The sequence below is a fragment of the Empidonax traillii genome, unplaced genomic scaffold (assembly GCF_003031625.1).
Source record: "Empidonax traillii isolate 1590-97213 ecotype Southwest subspecies unplaced genomic scaffold, ASM303162v1 scaffold1275:size218915, whole genome shotgun sequence".
Classification (NCBI taxonomy): domain Eukaryota; kingdom Metazoa; phylum Chordata; class Aves; order Passeriformes; family Tyrannidae; genus Empidonax; species Empidonax traillii.
This window is the reverse complement of record NW_020956468.1, coordinates 194,532-211,951: the sequence shown is the minus strand read 5'-3', so window position 1 is coordinate 211,951 and position 17,420 is coordinate 194,532. Positions and strand designations below refer to the sequence as shown.

General features: G+C 47.8%; 2 protein-coding genes and 1 pseudogene across 2 annotated transcripts in view; all 3 read right to left on the bottom strand.

The window, feature by feature from the left end:
- LOC114069496 (endonuclease domain-containing 1 protein-like) overlaps positions 1–2,819 on the bottom strand; it is a 7,145-nt gene extending 4,326 nt beyond the window's left edge. The window contains 1 exon segment of the mRNA XM_027906316.1: positions 2,535–2,819. Coding sequence (XP_027762117.1) covers positions 2,535–2,819 — 285 coding nt within the window.
- A 5,464-nt stretch (positions 2,820–8,283) lies between these two features.
- Positions 8,284–11,391, bottom strand: LOC114069495 (endonuclease domain-containing 1 protein-like). Its single transcript, XM_027906315.1, has 2 exons — positions 11,088–11,391; positions 8,284–8,963 (listed from the first exon to the last, which is right to left on the bottom strand). The coding sequence occupies exons 1-2, from the start codon at positions 11,376–11,378 to the stop codon at positions 8,418–8,420; spliced, it is 837 nt and encodes a 278-aa protein (XP_027762116.1). The 5' UTR covers positions 11,379–11,391; the 3' UTR covers positions 8,284–8,417.
- A 3,051-nt stretch (positions 11,392–14,442) lies between these two features.
- LOC114069494 lies at positions 14,443–16,042 on the bottom strand (annotated as a pseudogene).
- Positions 16,043–17,420: the final 1,378 nt, after the last annotated feature.

The window sequence follows — 17,420 nt, the reverse complement described above, 5'->3', positions numbered from 1 at the left end:
TCTGGTAGAAAAACTGATCACATGTATTTTCAAAGGATGTCACCACCTCTCCGTGTCCCAGCCAGAGGCAGCTCGCCCAGACCTGCAGCAGCAGCAGCCACAGCATGGTGGGAGGATTTCAGGTGAAGGGCTCTTGCTCCCCTGGAAGGCAAATGTAGAGGGAAACTCAGCTTGGAGAGAGCTGACCACAGCCTGGAGTCATTTCTTTGCTGGTGGGACACAGCTGGCTGATGAGGGGACTATGAGAGACCAAGAAGAGGGTAATGTCTGACCTCCTGGATATGGAAAATCACCGGGGCAAGAAGGGTGAACTCTAAAATAGGGTTAAGGTGACTACAGAAAGCAGCAGTGGGAGAATTCATCTTTTCCAAGGAGGGATCCAAACCCACCTATGTGCAATCAGCTCTCACAGTAAAGTTATCTGACTCTGAGGACCTGAGGCACAACAGTGGGACAAGGTCACCTTTACCAAACTACCTGAGTTGGACCGTGAAAGGCACTGTTGCAGGAATTTCTATTTCTATTTCTTCAACAAAAACAAGTCGTCTTTTGCCCACCATTTTAAAGAAGGCAGGCAGGAAAGGCAGATGGAAGGATTCCTGGGACAGAAAGCTGCCACAGCCCACCTCACACTGCAAAAGGGTCTGGGCTGAAGGCTGCAGAAGACTTGACAAGGCACCTTGCACATTTGCTCTCTCCTGACCTTTTGCCCTGACCTTTATCTCTTCATATCCAATCGATTCAGGATATAGACCTACACACACCCTTGCTCTTACCCAAGACATCTGGTCCTCTCTCTTTACCAGCCCTTGAACAGGGACATGGGGATAAGTGAGGAGGAAACTCAGAATATGAGCCACAAGCTGTTGCTTTTTATAGTGCTCCGCAGAGCAGGACTGTCTCTGCCCCAAATCAAGCAGAGGAGTTCCTGAACACTCCTTTTAATTCATCCCCTCTTATGAGCTTCAAATATATTTCACTTACTCAATATCACACATATAGAAATCAACTTACCATGGGAAAGATTGGCTCAGCACTCTGCTCACAGCCCTAGAGTGGCAGAGGACTTTGAAATGTCTCTGCTGCAGTCTGAGACTGGCTGTTTATATATGATCCCAGGAAGGGGATGAGTTGTAAGATTTCCCCAAACAGGGTTTCAGACTAAGTTTGCCTAGGAGTGCAGCCAGCACCTGTGTTTGTCCAGAGGTTTTCTGCAAGCTCATGGATGGAGTTTAGGTACTCAATAAGCTCTGCACCACACCTCCCCCCTCTGATTCTTATTCAACACTATGGTGTGAATTTTCCAGGTGATTTGGCTAGAATTTCTCTCCCAAATCAATCCTTCTCTCCTTGCCCTTCTTAATACAAAAAGGAAAAGAGCTGCACAATTCAGTGCATGCATAAACTCTCATTTCTCCGTGGAAGGCAGATGTTGGAGATCAGCAACTCCAGCCTACGCTTTGTCTGATCTATTTATTCCAAAACTAAGGAAACACTTGAAATATTGGAGTCAATGTTGAGGAAGGAGCAAGAGCTTACCTTGAAGCAGAGTGTCAGAACAGGCAGCTGAGCCGCTCCTTGCCTCTTCTCCCTGGAGAAACAGCTGACCGATCCCTCAGGAGCCCCATTGCAATATATACCCAGTTGTACATCTGCCCCTTTTGATAAATAGGGAATTCCACAGAAAAGAGAAGTTTTCTATTTTTATTCAAGGAAGATTTGTTTCTGCCTTCCATGGGGTAACAGTTGCTATTTGTAGTTTCCTCTGAACTTCTCCCAAATTTGCTGACTTGCACATGTCAGGAGCGGTTAACTGGATCTAAAGGACATTTGGGAGTGCTCTATTGTTTGTGGAGGTCTCTATTTGTGGTGGATCCTTCTGAAGCAAGCCTGAGGCTCAGAGGCAACTGCCCATGGATGGAGATCACCCCCTTCTGACTGGACTGACACTGACGCTCCTCAGTTTTCACTGCCTGAAATATCCCTCAAGAAATTCCCCAGTGTTCACCAAACCCTCTCATCACTCAGTGCCTGGGACAAGGCTTTTTCCCTGGATCATCCCCCCCAGTTCTGAGTTCTCCTCACTTCTCTCATGTCACTTACAAAGACTCTTTGATTCTTTACTGGGAGCAATTAAGCTCTATCAGGGATGCAAAACAGCTCAGGGCAAAGTGGAGATCACAGCCCAGCAAGAGTGTTCCTCCCCCAAATTTAGCTGCTGTTGGATGCCTTTTCCCCATCACTGGGTCTCCCAGCACAGCAGGGCACAGAGAGGGAGGTCATTTGACTTTGGAATGGAATGGAATATAATTTGACATGATGTTGCTCTCAGGTCATTGCAGAAAACTGGGCACCTTTGGGATAGGACTCCTCCTCCTGCTGATGTTTGAAATGCATCAGAGGGTCCATGTGGTGCAGGTGTTTGAAGTAAGATGAGATGAATCCCACGCAGTGGGTCCATTTGCAGGTGTTTGTAGTGGAGTAGGAGGAAATAGAGATGTTTGGTTAAATGCTGCAGTTCATCTTTTACTGACAGGAGGGTGCCATGTTGTAAGGGAGGACACTCACCTGGGGCCAGGCCGGTAGGTGTAATCCGAGTACACGGGATTATGCCTGTTTCTGTCATACAGGGTGGCATAGAAACGCTGGTTTTGGAAGGTCTGGCAGATCCAGGCTGGGTCCTGTAGCTCCAGGCCCTTTGTTGCTAGGGTGCTCTGGTAGGAAAAGTGAGGACATGACCTCTCACAGGATGGCACTACCTCGCCCTGTCCCAGCCAGAGGCAGCTCGCCCAGACCTGCAGCAGCAGCAGCCACAGCATCATGGGAGGATTTCAGGTGAAAGGCTCTTGTTCTTCTGGAAGGCAAATGCAGAGGGACACTGAACCTGGTCATGAGCAGATCATGGCCTGGAGTCGGTGAGAGTTGTAAGATTTCCCAAAGAGGGTTTAGAGTAAGTTTCTCCAGGAGTGCAGCCAGTCAGTGTGTTTTTCCAGAGGTCTTCTGAGAAGTCATGGATGTAGTTTTGGTACTCAGTAACCTTCCCCTGCCTTCTTATTCAACAGTTTGCTGTGAATTTTCCAGGTGACTTGACTTGAATTTCTCTCCTAAATTGTTCCTTCTGTCCTTGCTGTCCTTTACACAAGAAGTTAAAGAGCTGCAAAATTCAGTTTGTAAATCTGCCCCTTTCAATAAACAGAAAATTCCACAGAAAAAAGAAGTTTTCCACTTTTATTCAAGGGAGATTTGTTCATGCCTGCCCAAAAGCAGGGTGACAGTTACTATTTGTAGTTTCCTCAGAATTTCTCCCAAATTTGCTGACTTGCAGAGTCCCACGCCAGGAGCAGTTAACTGGGTCTGGTGACTTCCCTGTCCATTTCCTCATTCCCCATGGGCCCTGGCCGCTGCTGTTTCAGCACCTGCACACGTTCCTGTTCCCAGCAGAACATCCCTGGTGGCATTAGACCAACTGGCCTGCCTCTGAGTACACTCAGATGTTCACAATCTGCTCTTCTGCAGCCTCTCAGAATATAGTTACTACGGTCAGGCTACATATTTTTCCTTGATGGATTTCCAAGGCTTTGTAAGAGCCCTTATTCATGCCACCAGCCTGGGAAAGAGAATGCTCTGCAGAGACCTTAGGGTAGCTCCTTTCGATATATGAAGATTTTACAAGAGAGCTGGAAAGGAACTTTTGACATGGGCATGGAGGGACAGGACAACAGGGAATGGCTTTAGTCTGACAGATGGCAGAGTTAGATTAGATATTTGGAATAAAATCTCCATTGTCAGGGTGTTGAGGCATTAGAATGGGTTTCCCAGAGAAGTTATGGATACCCCATCCCTGGAAGTGTTCAGGGCCAGGGTGGATGGGTCTATGAGCAAAGAGGTCTAGTGAAAGGTGTCCTTGCCCATGGAAATAGGGCTTGGATTGGGATGATCTTTCAGGTCGCTTCCAACACAAACCAGTCTGTGATCCCATGATTCATCCTATAGACCCCAAGGGCACATCTCAGTCTCTGTTTGCCACTGTACAGCTGCTGAGTCTGTGTTCAAACAGGATCCCAATCAGCCCAAAAACAACGTTTGATGGAGACAATTTTCTCCCCTTAGGAATGGCCAAACAGCCAGTGGTTCCAGAGCCTGGAAAGCGAGGGCAGTGGGGCATGGGATGAACAGTGACAAGGATGAGTGTGGTTTTAAGACTCAGCAGGAGTGAAGAGATGAGGGAGTGAGACAGAGGGAGCCCCATGAGGTACAGCAGAGGTGTCTGCAGAGGTGCCTCAGCCTGAACTAGCACCATGAGTGGGCTGTGTCAGCATTCGATCCCAGGAGAAAAAACCCATGGGGGTAGGGACCTGGGGCACAGGGGCTGTCCAACAAAGGGGGGTGTGAGTGATGGTCCTACTTTGTCCTCCTAAACATCAAAATATTCTCTTACCTCTCTAAGCTCTCCAGTTGGCACAAATGAGTGCTACTGCTGCTCTCACCCTGGCAATGGAGACAACAGGAGCACAAGTCCCTGGTGCTACTGGGCACTGCCCAGTGTCTGTGCTGGGATCTGGTTCCCTGTGCTCAGGTGTCCAGAGCCCCTGGGGAACCTGCCTGGCCTCTGGCTGATGACCCGGATGGGTTTGGTGTTCCCCAGGATTCTGCAGCACATCAGCCCCACCAGGGCTCTCACACACCTCAGAGCACTTCAAGGGCCCAGGGTACATCTGTTTATGGAGCTGAGCCAGGCCTGGATCTCTGGTGGCTGGGATCAGAGCTGGGACACCCACTACATCTGGAGACATCTGCATGTTGCTGCCTGACTCTGCACCTCAACCCCACCCAGTGTTTCAGTGCAACCCCCAAAGAGGCTGATCCAGGGTGAGGAATGAGACCCTGTAGGATGATGAACAACAGCTGCTGAGCTGAGAAGTTCAGGCTCAAGCTGGTACCCCTGGAAGTGACACAGCTTGTATGAGCTGTTTGCAGCCTGATCTACTTTGTTCATGCCCATTCCTCAGAGAGGTAACTGCAGTCTGATGGGGACACTTTAGGACATGCTATGGCATCTTTAGATTGGATTTGGACACCCCTTTTGCTGCAAGGATGCTCTGGGGACTGTGACATCACTAGGGGATTGGAATTTCAGCAAGAAGCAACTTGTGGTTTATATATAAGATGACCAGCACTGGAGCAAATAATTTTTATTTGAACTACTCAGGAACTGTGTGATCTGGCACACACTGACCTTTTGATTGACACATCGAATACATTGATTCCATTGAATACACTGAATACACTGAATACATGTCACAAGATCATTTAGCCATAAATCTGCAGAAAAGGTTTCAGAAGCAGAGCAGAGAATGAAGTTATCCAAGCAGTTTATTGCAGAAATTTATCTCTGACTGGTCAAAGCTTCCTTTATATCTGATGCCTGAGCCTGCCTATCTCATAGCTCAGCTCATGCTTGCAAGGGGAAGGTTGCAAAAGCAAGCAAATAAATCCTGCTAGCAAATTTACATAAACACACTCTGTTTAAGCTGGGTATTAAGAAGCCTACTGATAAGATGTAATTATTTTCTTCCTTCTCCATGTTTAATTTGTTTACACACCTCAGAACGGCTGGGCTGCTCCTCCTACATTCCACCGTATTTGTTCTTCCCACCTTTGTCCCTATATATATCCTTTGGTGCTGTTATCATCTCTGTTGGTCGGGATGTATTTGTGGGATGATCCTTAAAGCCTCTTGTCAATGCTTGGCCTCTCTGCTTTCCTTATCCCAGGGTCACAGAACCACTGAATTGTTGAGTTATATCCCAGAACTCCGCCTGAAGCCTCCCAGGCTGCACTGGGCAGAGAGCGATGCCTCCCCCTGCAGCCGCTTTTCCTTCTCCCTGTCTCGCTCAGACAGCAACGCCCCTGCCTGACACCCACACTCCCTTTCACTGACCAGCAAGCAGCCCCTGTGCCTGCAGCCTCTTCTCATGCTCAGCAACAAGAAACACCTCTGCCTGAAGTCTCATTTCCTCACCGAGCTTGGCAAGGAACACCTCCACGAGAAGCACCTGCAGCACCTTCAGCCTGCTCCCCCCTTTTCACAATCACACTCAGCATCAAGCAACATTATCTCCCAAAGCCTGCTTTCCCTCTCCTCATTGACGTGATCCTGCAGTCCTTCCGCCAAATCCTGCAGAGATCCAGTCATTTCTTCCTCTGCCCGTTTGGTGGCATACTTTTCCTTTTGGGCAGCTGTTAAAGCTGCTCCCAATATTGCGCATAAATCCGCTTTACCTTTCTCCTTTCGTACCTTTTGTTCACTTAACATCACATTTATCCATTTAACCACAGCCTCAGGGCTGTACCAGTTTCCACCGGCCCATTCCATGCCTGGGGAAGTCAGACAGGCCATATATTCTCTCAATTTTTACAAAATCAGGGAGCAGTCAAGCACTGACGTTTTCCAGACAGTCTTGGCTTGCAGCTGCTCCAATCCCTCCTGGCTTTTAAAAGCCAATGGATCACTTCCCAACCCTCCCGGCCCAGAATTCATGGGTAAAGCGATGGAATCCTGCATGAACCCCTTCAACCACAGAATCCTGCCCATGATGCCAAAAATGTGAGGTTCCACCTGTAGCAGGATGCTCTACCTGGAATGGGATAAAACAGCTTGAACAACGGCCTCTTTGCCAAGCTCCCAAGCGGTGAACGGAGAAGAAGGAGTCACGCTGCTCTTGCTGTTGAGTAATGCAGAAACCAGCTGGATTCATCAATCCCTGAGTTAAACATCCTGAGACTGAGATGAAGATGGCAAAGTACTCAATAAAGGAACAAGCAAGTGATACTACTAAAATATTATCTAAACCTGCTGAGCTGACACAGCTGGTCTGGAGACATCTGACAATCAGTTCATCATTTTACACTGTAAAAACCCAGTCCCACTTCTTAATGGCAGGGTCTTCTAACAGCCCTTCTTGGAGAGTGTGTGTGCGGAGATTCCTCCCTTGAGTGGGGACATCCCTCAAGGTCGCTCCTTGAGGCTGAGTAGAAGAGATTTGCCCAAGGTCATCGGTATGGTAACATCAATCTCTACTTAATAATTTACTAGCTTTTACTAGCTTTAATGTAACTGCTTTAATATAATTACTTCAATAGTGCTCCCTAGTGCACTATGTTATACTAGTAGTTGTAGCTTCTGTACTGCATGGTAAGTAATTCTGATTAAGATCCTTTTGTTTAATCTTTATCATAATAAATAATTTCTATTTATGTAAACCTGTCTGGTTTGCCATCCTCAATCCTGTGGGACAAACTTGTGTGAGGGTTCAATTACACCTCTATAAAATCCTTTAGACCTAAACCATTGAAAAAAAAATCTGGTGCTAAGATTGGACTCCTTTCTGAGAAGTTTAGAAAGGAAGTGGGTCCTTTCTGCACCTCATGACTCAACGGAAGGGCTTCCCTAATAGACTTTGTCTGAAGCTACCATTCTGGCCACAACACAGCCCTTAAGGGAAAGGGAACACTGAAGATTCACAAATGCTTGTGGTGGAAAGAAACTACAAAAGTCAGAGAGTTCTCAAAAACTCACAACATTTTATTAGTTAATTACACACTTGGCATAGAATTTGGTATGTTAGTCCCTGACCTATTACATAAGCACATGGCAGTGGGTACCTTTATATAGAAAAGTTTCCCTGCACTGAAGACAGGTTTCTTGCTTCCTGTGCAAATTGGTTTTCGTGCACAGTCTGTTCCGTCAGACCTTTCTGGAAATGGGTCAGAGGGTTTTAGGGGGTCTTGAGTTGTTTTGGTCACCACCTACAGCCCATGCACAGGACATTTGTCCCCTTCTACTATGCTCTGGTGAGAGCCCATCTGCAGTGCTGCATCCAGCTCTGGGGCCCACAAGACATGAAGGACACAAACCTGTTGGAGTGGAAACCAGAGGAGGCCACAAAGACGCTCCAAGGGTTGAAACACCTCTACTCTGGAGCCAGGGCGAGAGAGCTGGGGGTGTTCACCTGGAGAAGAGTCTGAAGAGAACTTAGGTCGCATTCCAGTACCTAGAGTGTTGTCAAAGAGAGCTGCAGAGGGACATTGGAGAAGGGCATGGAGTGATATGCCCTTGGAATGGCTTTAAACTGGCAGGCGTCAGGGTCAGATCAGATATTAGAAAGAAATAATTGGCTGTGAGGATGGTGATGCACTAGCACAGTTCACCCAGAGAAGCTGTCTGACCCACCCCTGGAAGCGTTCAAGGCCAGATTGGACAGGGACTTGTGCAACCTGGTGTAGTGAAAGGCCTCCATGGCAGGGGTGTTGAAACTAGAGAGATGATCTTTAAGGTTCCTTCCAACCCAAATTATTCTGTGATTCTCTGACGTGGGGTGAAAGCTCCTGAGCCTTTTACACCCAGGATGTGAGGCCTATTCCCGGGGACAATCACTGTCAAACAGAGAAACCCGTCCCCTCCCATAGAGCTGAGTCAATGTGTCCTCCAGCTCCCCCAGCGTGAGGAGCTGGACCTGGTTCTCGTCGTTCTCGGCAATGACCGCCCAAGCCTTCCTGTGGTTGTTGTCCACCACGCAGCAGGCACTCGACCAGAGGTAGCTGGGCTTATTAACCCTTCCCTTGGCGATGTAGTTGTTCCCAGGCACAGCTCCCACGATGACGTAGGTGATGTTACAGCCCTGGGTATTCCTGATCATGGTTTGCTGCTCGTAGTTGTTCCAGGCGCCGCCGTTGAGTTTCTCATCCTGGGGCACTATGTTGGTGAGGGTGAAGGTAGCCATCCTGCTGCTGTAGTCGAGGTGATGGCCATTGGGGTTCAAATGGCCACGGTTCAAACCCGTCAGGTTCTTGTAGTCTTGGAGAATAGCCTGGCTCTCACTGATTTTCTCTAAGCTGACATTGTAATGCTTCATGAGCGTCCACTCTTTCTCCATAGTTTTGGGGTAAGTTGGGCCCATCAGCTAGACAGGTAAAGAAGAGGAAAAGGTGTTACTGCTGGGGAGGGGAGTAATGGAGCAGGTTTCCCTGGAGCAGAGGTCTCCACGTGTCAAGAACATGTTTTTTGTCATCTCAGTGTATGTAAATGTATAATTCCAGAGAAATCCTATAGCTGCCCCTCCTGGAGGAACACAAGAGCTTTAAGGCAAAAGGCACTCAGAGTCTGACTGCTCTCTTTTTGACTTGTGACCTCTGTGATCCAGCCTGCAGCCTGTGCTGGGAGTGTGGCTGGATACATGAGACAATGAGCATTTTCGTCTTCCAGTTTTGAAAGGTGACTTTGGTAAGACATGTTCTCTGTCACACCTTGTTCCCTTTTCACCTGTCTCCCCATCCCACATCCGCCCAGGCATCTTCTCATTTCCTCTAACTCCCACTAATCACATCCAACCTTAATCCCCTGCATTTAATCACAATGTCACCTGCCTTGACCTTTTCTGCATTCAGCACCATTTTCACAACAATTCTCTCGCTCCCTATGAAAGATTTTCATGTTTTTTTTAAACCAATCTGTCCGCACATAAGTGCTTTCCAAGTTTAGGAAAAGCAAGAACTCACAAATCCTCTTTGAAGGTTGGGTGTCGTGAAGGTGGACAAGATGGGAAGAGGATGAGCAGAAAAGCTGTGGTGCTCCTAGAACTTCCAGGAGGAGATAAGGACTCAGCCCCATCTTCTCCTTTCCTTCTCTACCCTTTCCTTGGGAAGAAGTGTGACTATTTTACCAGGGCATTGGGTGAGAGGACAAGGGCAAATGGCATTAAACTGACAGAGGAAAGGGTTAGGTTAGGTATTAGGAAGAAAATTTTCCCTGTGAGGGTGGTGAGGCACTGGAACCTTTTGACCAGAGAAGCTGTGGATGCCTCATCCTTGGAAGTGTTCAAGGCCAGGTTGGATGAGGCTTGGAGCAACCAGGTCTAGTGGAAGGTGGCCCTGCCCATGCAGAGAGGTTGGAATGAGATGATCTTTAGGGTCTCTTCAAACCCAAACCATTCTATGAGTCTGTGATTGTATGCTTTTACCCCTACTAAATGTAGAGGGTGCAGTGGTGCAATACTATGTTAGTTGCTCAAGTTCCTATGAGTAACAAGTGAAAATGTTCTTTTATTTCATAACTACAGCACATTTCTTTTCATTTTTAGGGAAACATTTTGAGCCTTCCTCTGGAACAGGGCATGGGGCTTTCTTCTGTTGCACATTTTGACCTAAAACCCGTCTGCTACTGCATCCTTAGCAATACCCTGAATTTCCTCTCTTTCTTTTCTGTAATTTCCTTAGTCTATTTTACTGAAGGTCTGAAGTTTGTACAAAGGAGATTTGGGAGGACTCTATTGTTTGTGGAGGTTCGTATTTCTGATGGATTCTTCTGAACCAAGCCTGAGGCATCAGTGCTCAGGGGCAACTACCCATGGATGGAGATCATCCCCTTCTGACTGGACTGACACTGATGCTCCTCACTTTTCACTGCCTGAAATATCCCTCAAGAAACTCCCCAGTGTTCACCAAACCTTCTCATCACTCAGTGCCTGGGACAAGGCTTTTTCCCTGGCTCGTTCCACCCAATTTTGAGTTTCTTCTCACTTCTCTCCTATCACTTACAAAGCCCATTTGACTCCTAACTGGGAGCAATTGAGCTCTGTCAAGGACGCAAAACAGCTCAGGGCAAAGTGGAGATCCCAGCCCAGCAGGACTGTTCCTCCCCCAAATTTAGCTGCTGTTGGATGCCTTTTCCCCATCACTGGGTCTCCCAGCACAGCAGGGCACAGAGAGGGAGGTCATTTAACTTTATAATGGAATGGAATATAATTCGACTTGATGTTGCTCTCAGGTCATTGCAGAAAACTGGGCACCTTTGGGATATGACTCATCTCATCCTCCTGCTGACGTCTCCAACACATCAGAGGAATCATGTGGTGCAGGTGTTTGAAGTAAGATGAGAATAATCTCACCTAGTGGCTTCATTTACATGTGTGTGTGTGTGTGTGTGTGTGTATGGGGGTGGGAGGAAATAAAAGTGTTTATTTAAATACTGCAGTTCATGTTTTATTTTAATGTCTAGAGGGTGACATGCTGTAAGACAGGACACTCACCTGGGGCTCCACCAGCCACCCTTTAGGTCGTTTGCCAGGTCCAGGCTCATAGATGTAAGCAGAGTACACGGGAATACGCTCCTGTCTGTCGTACAGGGTGGCAAAGAAATACTGGTTCTTGTAGCACTGGCAGATCCAGGCTGGGTCCTCTGGCTCCAAAGCTTCATTTGGGGGGATCTCCCGGAAGAAAAACTGAGGACATGAACTTTCAAAGGATGCCACCACCTCGCCCTGTCCCAGCCAGAGGCAGCTCGCCCAGACCTGCAGCAGCAGCAGCAGCCACAGCATCATGGGAGGATTTCAGCTGAAGGGCTCTTGCTCCCCTGGAAAACAAATGCAGAGGGAAACTCAGCTTGGATAATCATGACCTGGAGTCATTTTTGTGCAAGTGGGACACAGCTGGCAGGGGAGGGGACTGTGAGAGACCAAGGAGGGGGTAACTTCCATCCTCTGGGATATGGAAAAATCAGCAGGGCAATAAGGGTGTGTAGGAAGATGACTGGGAATAAAAGGATTAAAGTACAGAAATTACAGGGGGAAAGAATAAAAGGATTAAAGTACAGAAATTACAGGGGGAAATATGGTTGATACTCCCTGGGTGGAAGACAGTCAGCATACCTGGACTCCCCACACACAGCACAATCTAAGGGGACTTAACAGTGGGTGCAGCAGAGCAGAGACACCATGGCCAGGCTCTGCTAAAACACTTGCAGAGGAGGGACCTCAATGGTACTTTCTAGCTGATAAGCTGCACTGCAGCTGAAATCCGAGGGAGATAAAGGAAGATGTCCTGATGCTGAATCAGCAACCGTGGTGAAATCACTCTCCTTGGACTCACACCTGTCCCTAGGCCAAGGTTATCTCAGGTACTACACTCAGATATCCACCCCCAAGGTACAACCATCTTCCACTGAGTAATGTGTATGACTAAAATCACACAGGCTCCACCTAAATGTAAAGAGTAAAAGTGAGTTAAAAATGGAGAGAAGTGAGGGAAGACTCCATCATAACTTCTGGGTTCAGCTGATGGGCTGAACCTGTCTTCTACCCCACAGGGACGCCTACTGGGTAAGAACCATACTCTGTGAGAGCTGACTGATCATCTCCAGCCAGCTTTTTCAGGGGATTAGAGCTTGTTAATATGTTGCTTTGAATTAGTGTATTGCTTTGAATATAGTTTTGCAGTCAGGTACTATCAATGGCCACCCTCGAGCCTTAACCTGCCACACAGTTTTATTAATAAAAAGTGTTATCATAGAATCATAAAATTGTAGAATATACTGAGTTGGAAGGGAGCCAGCAGGATCACTGAGCCCAATTTGTGGGACACAATCCCATTATGTGCCTGAGAGTATTGCCCAGATGCTTCTTGAGCTCTGTCAGGCTTGGTGCTGTGACCCCTGCCCTGGGGAGCCTGTTCCAGTGCCCAACCACCCTCTGGGTGAAAAAAGCTTTTCCTCATACCTCACCTAGACCTCCCCTGACTTGGCTCATGCCATTCTTTCTCCCTTCTGCTCTGAGGGTCTTTTCACAACAGAGAACTGCAGCTGGGCACAAACTCTGCTCAGCCACCTGCAATTAGTTGATGGGGCATTTGTCAGGGAAATAACAGGAAGGCTGCACTTCCTACAAGTCTCTGCCCCCATCCAGGTTCACACAGATATGCAGCTCTTCCATTCAGGTGCTTTATTGAACCCAAGATTGTCCTGGCTCTCAGCTGACAATGGGATACTGAGCTACAGACACCCTTGCTCTGACCCAAGACATCTGGTCCTTTATCTCCCTACAAGCCCCGGATCAGGAAGGTGATGACCAAAGAGCTGGTCAGAAACAGAGAACAGAAACCACAAGCTGTGGCTTTTTACAGTGCTCTGCAGAGCAGGACTGTCTCTGCCCCAAATCAAGAGAGAAGTTCCTGAAAAGTCCTTGTGCAACACCCCCTCCACGAGCTTAAAATATATCTAATATCATATCAAAAATACAGAAACCTACCGTGGGAAAGATCAGCTCAGGACTCCACTTTCAGCCCCAGAGTGAAATGCCTCTGCTGCAGCCTGAGACTGACTGTTTATATATGATCCCCCTAGAAGGAAGGTTGTAAAATTTCCCAAACAGGGTTTGGAGTAAATTTGCCCAGGAGTGCAGCCAGCACCTGTGTTTGTCCAGAGGTCTTTTGAAAGGTCATGGGTGGAGTTTAGGTACTCAATAAACTCACCCTGCCTTCTTATTCGACACTATGGTGTGAATTTTCCAGGTGACTTGGCTTGAATTTCTCTCCCAAATCGATTCTTCTGTCCTTGCCCTCCTTAACAGAAAATGTTAAAGAGCTGCACAATTCAGTGCATGCATAAACTCTCATTTCTCCATGGAAGGCAGATGTTGGAGATCAGCAACTCCAGCCTACGCTTTGTCTGATTTATTTATTCCAAAACTAAGGAAACACTTGAAATATTGGAGTCAATGTTGAGAAAGGAGCAAGAGCTTACCTTGAAGCAGTGTCAGAACAGGCAGCTGAGCCGCTCCTTGCCTCTTCTCCCTGGAGAAACAGCTGACTGATCCCTCAGGAGTCCCGCTGCAATATATACCCTGTTGTAAATCTGCCCCTTTTGATAAACAGGGAATTCCACAACAAAGAAAGTTTTGCTGTTGTTACTCAGGGGAGATTTGTTCATGCCTGCCCAGAAATGGGGGGACAGTTGCTATTTGCAATTTCCTCAGGATATTTCCCAGCTTTACTGACTTGCAGCATCACGTGTCAGGAGCAGTTAACTGGGTCTGGTGACTTCCCTCTCCATTTCTTCATTCCCCACAGGCTGCAGCTGCTGCTGCAGCAGAACCCACATGTGGCTCTGTACCCAGCAGAACATCCCTGGTGGCATTAGACAGACCAGCCTGCCTCTGAGCACACTCAGATGTTCACAGTCTGTTGTTCTGCAACCTCTCAGAATATAATTAGCATTGTCAGGCTACATATTTTTCCTTGCCTAATTGCAAATGTTTTGCAACAGCACTTAGTCATGCTAGCAGCCTAAGGCTGGGAATGCTCTGGGACACCTTAGGGCTCCTTCTACCACCTGAAACTGGTACAAGAGAGCTGGAGAGCAACTTTTGACGTGGGCTTGGAGTGACAGGATAAGGAAGAACTCCTTTAAACTGACAGATGGCAGGCTTAGATTAGGTATTAGGATTAGATTTTAGTCTACAGAACAGGAGGCTCAGGGGGGATTCATTGCACTCTCCAACTACCTGAAAGGAGGCTGTAGTGAGGTTAGGGCTGGTTCCCCAGAGAGGTTGTGGCTGTCTCATTCCTGGAAGTGTTCAAGGCCGGGTTGGATGGCACTTTGAGCAAGGTGGTCTAGTGGATGCCCACGGCAGGGTTGTTGTAACTCAGGGATCTGTAAAGTCCATTTGAAACCAAACCCTTCTTGATTCTGTGACATTGGGCAAAACTCCCTGAGCCTTTTACACCCGGGATGTGAGGCTTGTTCCCAGGGACAGGTGCTGTGGAACAGAGACACAGGAGTTCCAGGACCTGGTTCTTGTCACTCTCAGCAATGACCACCCAACGTGTTCCACGTCCTTGGGGTTCTTCTCGCAGCAGGCACTCGACCAGGTGTAGCTGGGCTTATTAACTCTGCCTTGGCAGTATTCCCAGGCATATTCCTTGGCAATATAGTTGTTCCCAGGCACAGCTCCCACCTTGACATAGGTGGTGTTACAGCCTTGGGTCTTCCTGATCATGATTTGCTTCTGTAATTTTTTCCAGGCGCTGCCGTTGGGTTTCTCATCCTGGGGCACTATGTTGGTGAGGGTGAAGGTTGCCATCCTGCTGCTGTAGTTGAGGTGATGGCCATTGGGGTTCAAATGGCCCCGGTTCAAATCCATCAGGTTCTTGTAGTCTCATGGGACAGCCTGGCTCTCGTGGAGTTTCTCTAAGCTGACATTGTAACTGTGTAAGAGGGTCGACCCTTTTTCCACAGTTTTGGGATAATTTGAACCCATCAGCTTGACAGGTAAAGAAGAGGAAATAGTGTTAGTATTGGGGATGGGAGTAATGGAGCAGGTTTCCCTGGTGCAGAAGCCTCTGAATGTCAAGAACTTTTTTTTTTTTTTTCACATCAGTGTATGAAAATGACTGAATTTGAGAGAAATTGCCCCTCATGGATGAACTAGAGCTTTTTTTAAAAAGAAGTTCAGAATCCTATTGTTCTCCATTTGACTCGAGACCTTTGTGATCCAGCCTGCAGCCTGTGGTGGAGGTATGGGTGGATACATGAAACAGTGAGCATTTTCCACTCCTAGGTTTGAAAGGTGATTTTGGTGAGACCTGTCCGCTGCCGCATCTGGTTCCCTTTCCTACCATCTTCTCCACACCCCACATCTGCCCAGTGCTCTCCCCAGATCCTCCCACCCCCATTATCTGATTCTACTTGTGGCTGCTACAGGGGCACCACACTCCTGGAACACCAGTGTTTGCCTCCTCTAACCCCAGACATGGGGAGATGTGTTGTGGTGATGGAGTTTGAGGTTACATGAGATGAATCCCAACCACCGGGTCCTTTTGCATGTCCATATAGGGGGGTGGGAATAAAATAGAAGTGTTTGGTTAAATGCTGCAGTTCATCTTTTAATGACTGGAGGGTGACATGCTGTTAGAGAGGACACTCACCTGGGGCTCAACCCACCATGTTTGAGGTCTCTTGCCAGTTCCAGGCTGGGAGATGTAAGCAGAGTACACAGGAATACACCCGTTTGTGCCATACAGGGTGGCATAGTAATAACTTTTGTTGTAGCACTGGCAGATCCAGGCTGGGTTCTAAATCTCCAGGGCTTCATTTGGGGAGTATTTCCACAGAAAAAAACTGAGGACATGAACTTCCAAAGGATGCCACCATCTCGCCGTGTCCCAGCCAGAGGCAGCTCGCCCAGACCTGCAGCAGCAGCAGCCACAGCATGGTGGGAGGATTTCAGGTGGATCCTCCAGTCTTCACCCAGTTGGGAGCCCAGAGATTCCTAGACAAAGTACTTCTGGTAAGCTTTCCATGCCATGTTTGAAAAGAAGCAGGACTTCCAGCACTTTCCTAGAGAAATTGTTCCAAAGTCCAGATCTGGCTTCTCCCCAGGGATGTTCTCCTTATTCCCACCTCAGTTTTTTTTCTATCAGATGCTACAGGCAGCTGTTCAACCTTGTGCTCAAGGCAGGGCAAGCTGGGAGGTAGCTGAGCAACTGCAGGGAAATAGAAAAACCTCTTGTGACTGCAGTACTGGAAAAGGGGAAATTTGAACCAGAGGAGAGTAGAATTTCCACTTTAATGCCTGGCACTCAGTGCTCTGCTCCAGTTGACAAGGTGGTCTTAGCCAAACTAATTATTCTGTGATTCTACTGAAAAAAATGAGGGACCACCAAAGTCTTATCCTGAGTCTTCAGTCCCCATGGAAAAACAAAGTGAAGAGCCAAAGAGATGCTGAGGAGATTGAGCACAGCAGGTCTTCAGGACAGAGCAAATCATAGCAGCAGAAGCCAAATGGGCATAAGAAAACAAAATCTAGGAAAGAGAAATGTTGCTTGGACATGTAGATCAAGGAGATATGTGCTGTTCTGGACTGCTCTCCTTCAAGGGCAGCAAAGGTCCCACGGCCACAGCAGGATCTGGAGGTGTCTGGATACTGGACATTCCACCCTCACTGACCTGTGTGCCACCTGTGGTTTTTGGGAGGTACTCTGCTGGTGTGAGCAAGGACAGAGACAGAGACACCTCAGCCAAGGCCAGTACACTTTGCAACAACCAGGATGCTGAGGCATGCATGTCTCACCTTCCCGCTGTGCCGAGTATGTTCATGGAATCTTTATAGGCGGAATCATAGAATGGTTTGGGTTGAAAGGGATCTTAAAGGTCATCTCATTCCAACCTCCTGCCACGAGCAAGGACACCTTCCACTAGGTCAAACTGCTCAAAGTGCCATTGAACCTGGCCTTGGACACTTCCAGGGATGGGGCAGCTGCATTTCACCTTTGCCATGTGTTCAAATGAGTGTGAGCCTCAAGTGATGGTTAAAAAACTGATCCAGACCAGACCAAAGATTTGAGGTTCCCAGAAAAGGCAACAGCTGCTTCTTCTGTCCCTCCCCTGTGTCCCAGAAGTGATCCTAAAGCACCTCTGCTATGCAGCTCTCCGTTAAGGAACACAGCCCATCTCTCATGTGAACAACACAACCCTTGTCCAGGGGCACGGCAGAAGTACCACTTTTATGGGAAAAAATGTGAGAGAGAGATTGACTGTGCTACCAAATCCCCCCCAGGGACACTGGATGTACACTGTCCATTTTAAACTA

What these genes read in the sequence shown, in the direction of transcription:
- LOC114069495 (XM_027906315.1), bottom strand. Translation starts at nt 11,378, where the DNA reads ATGATGCTGTGGCTGCTGCTGCTGCTGCAGGTCTGGGCGAGCTGCCTC. An exon ending in GGTGGCTGGTGGAGCCCCAG is followed by an intron (nt 8,964 to 11,087) that starts GTGAGTGTCCTG and finishes TTACCTGTCTAG; the next exon opens with CTGATGGGCCCAACTTACCC.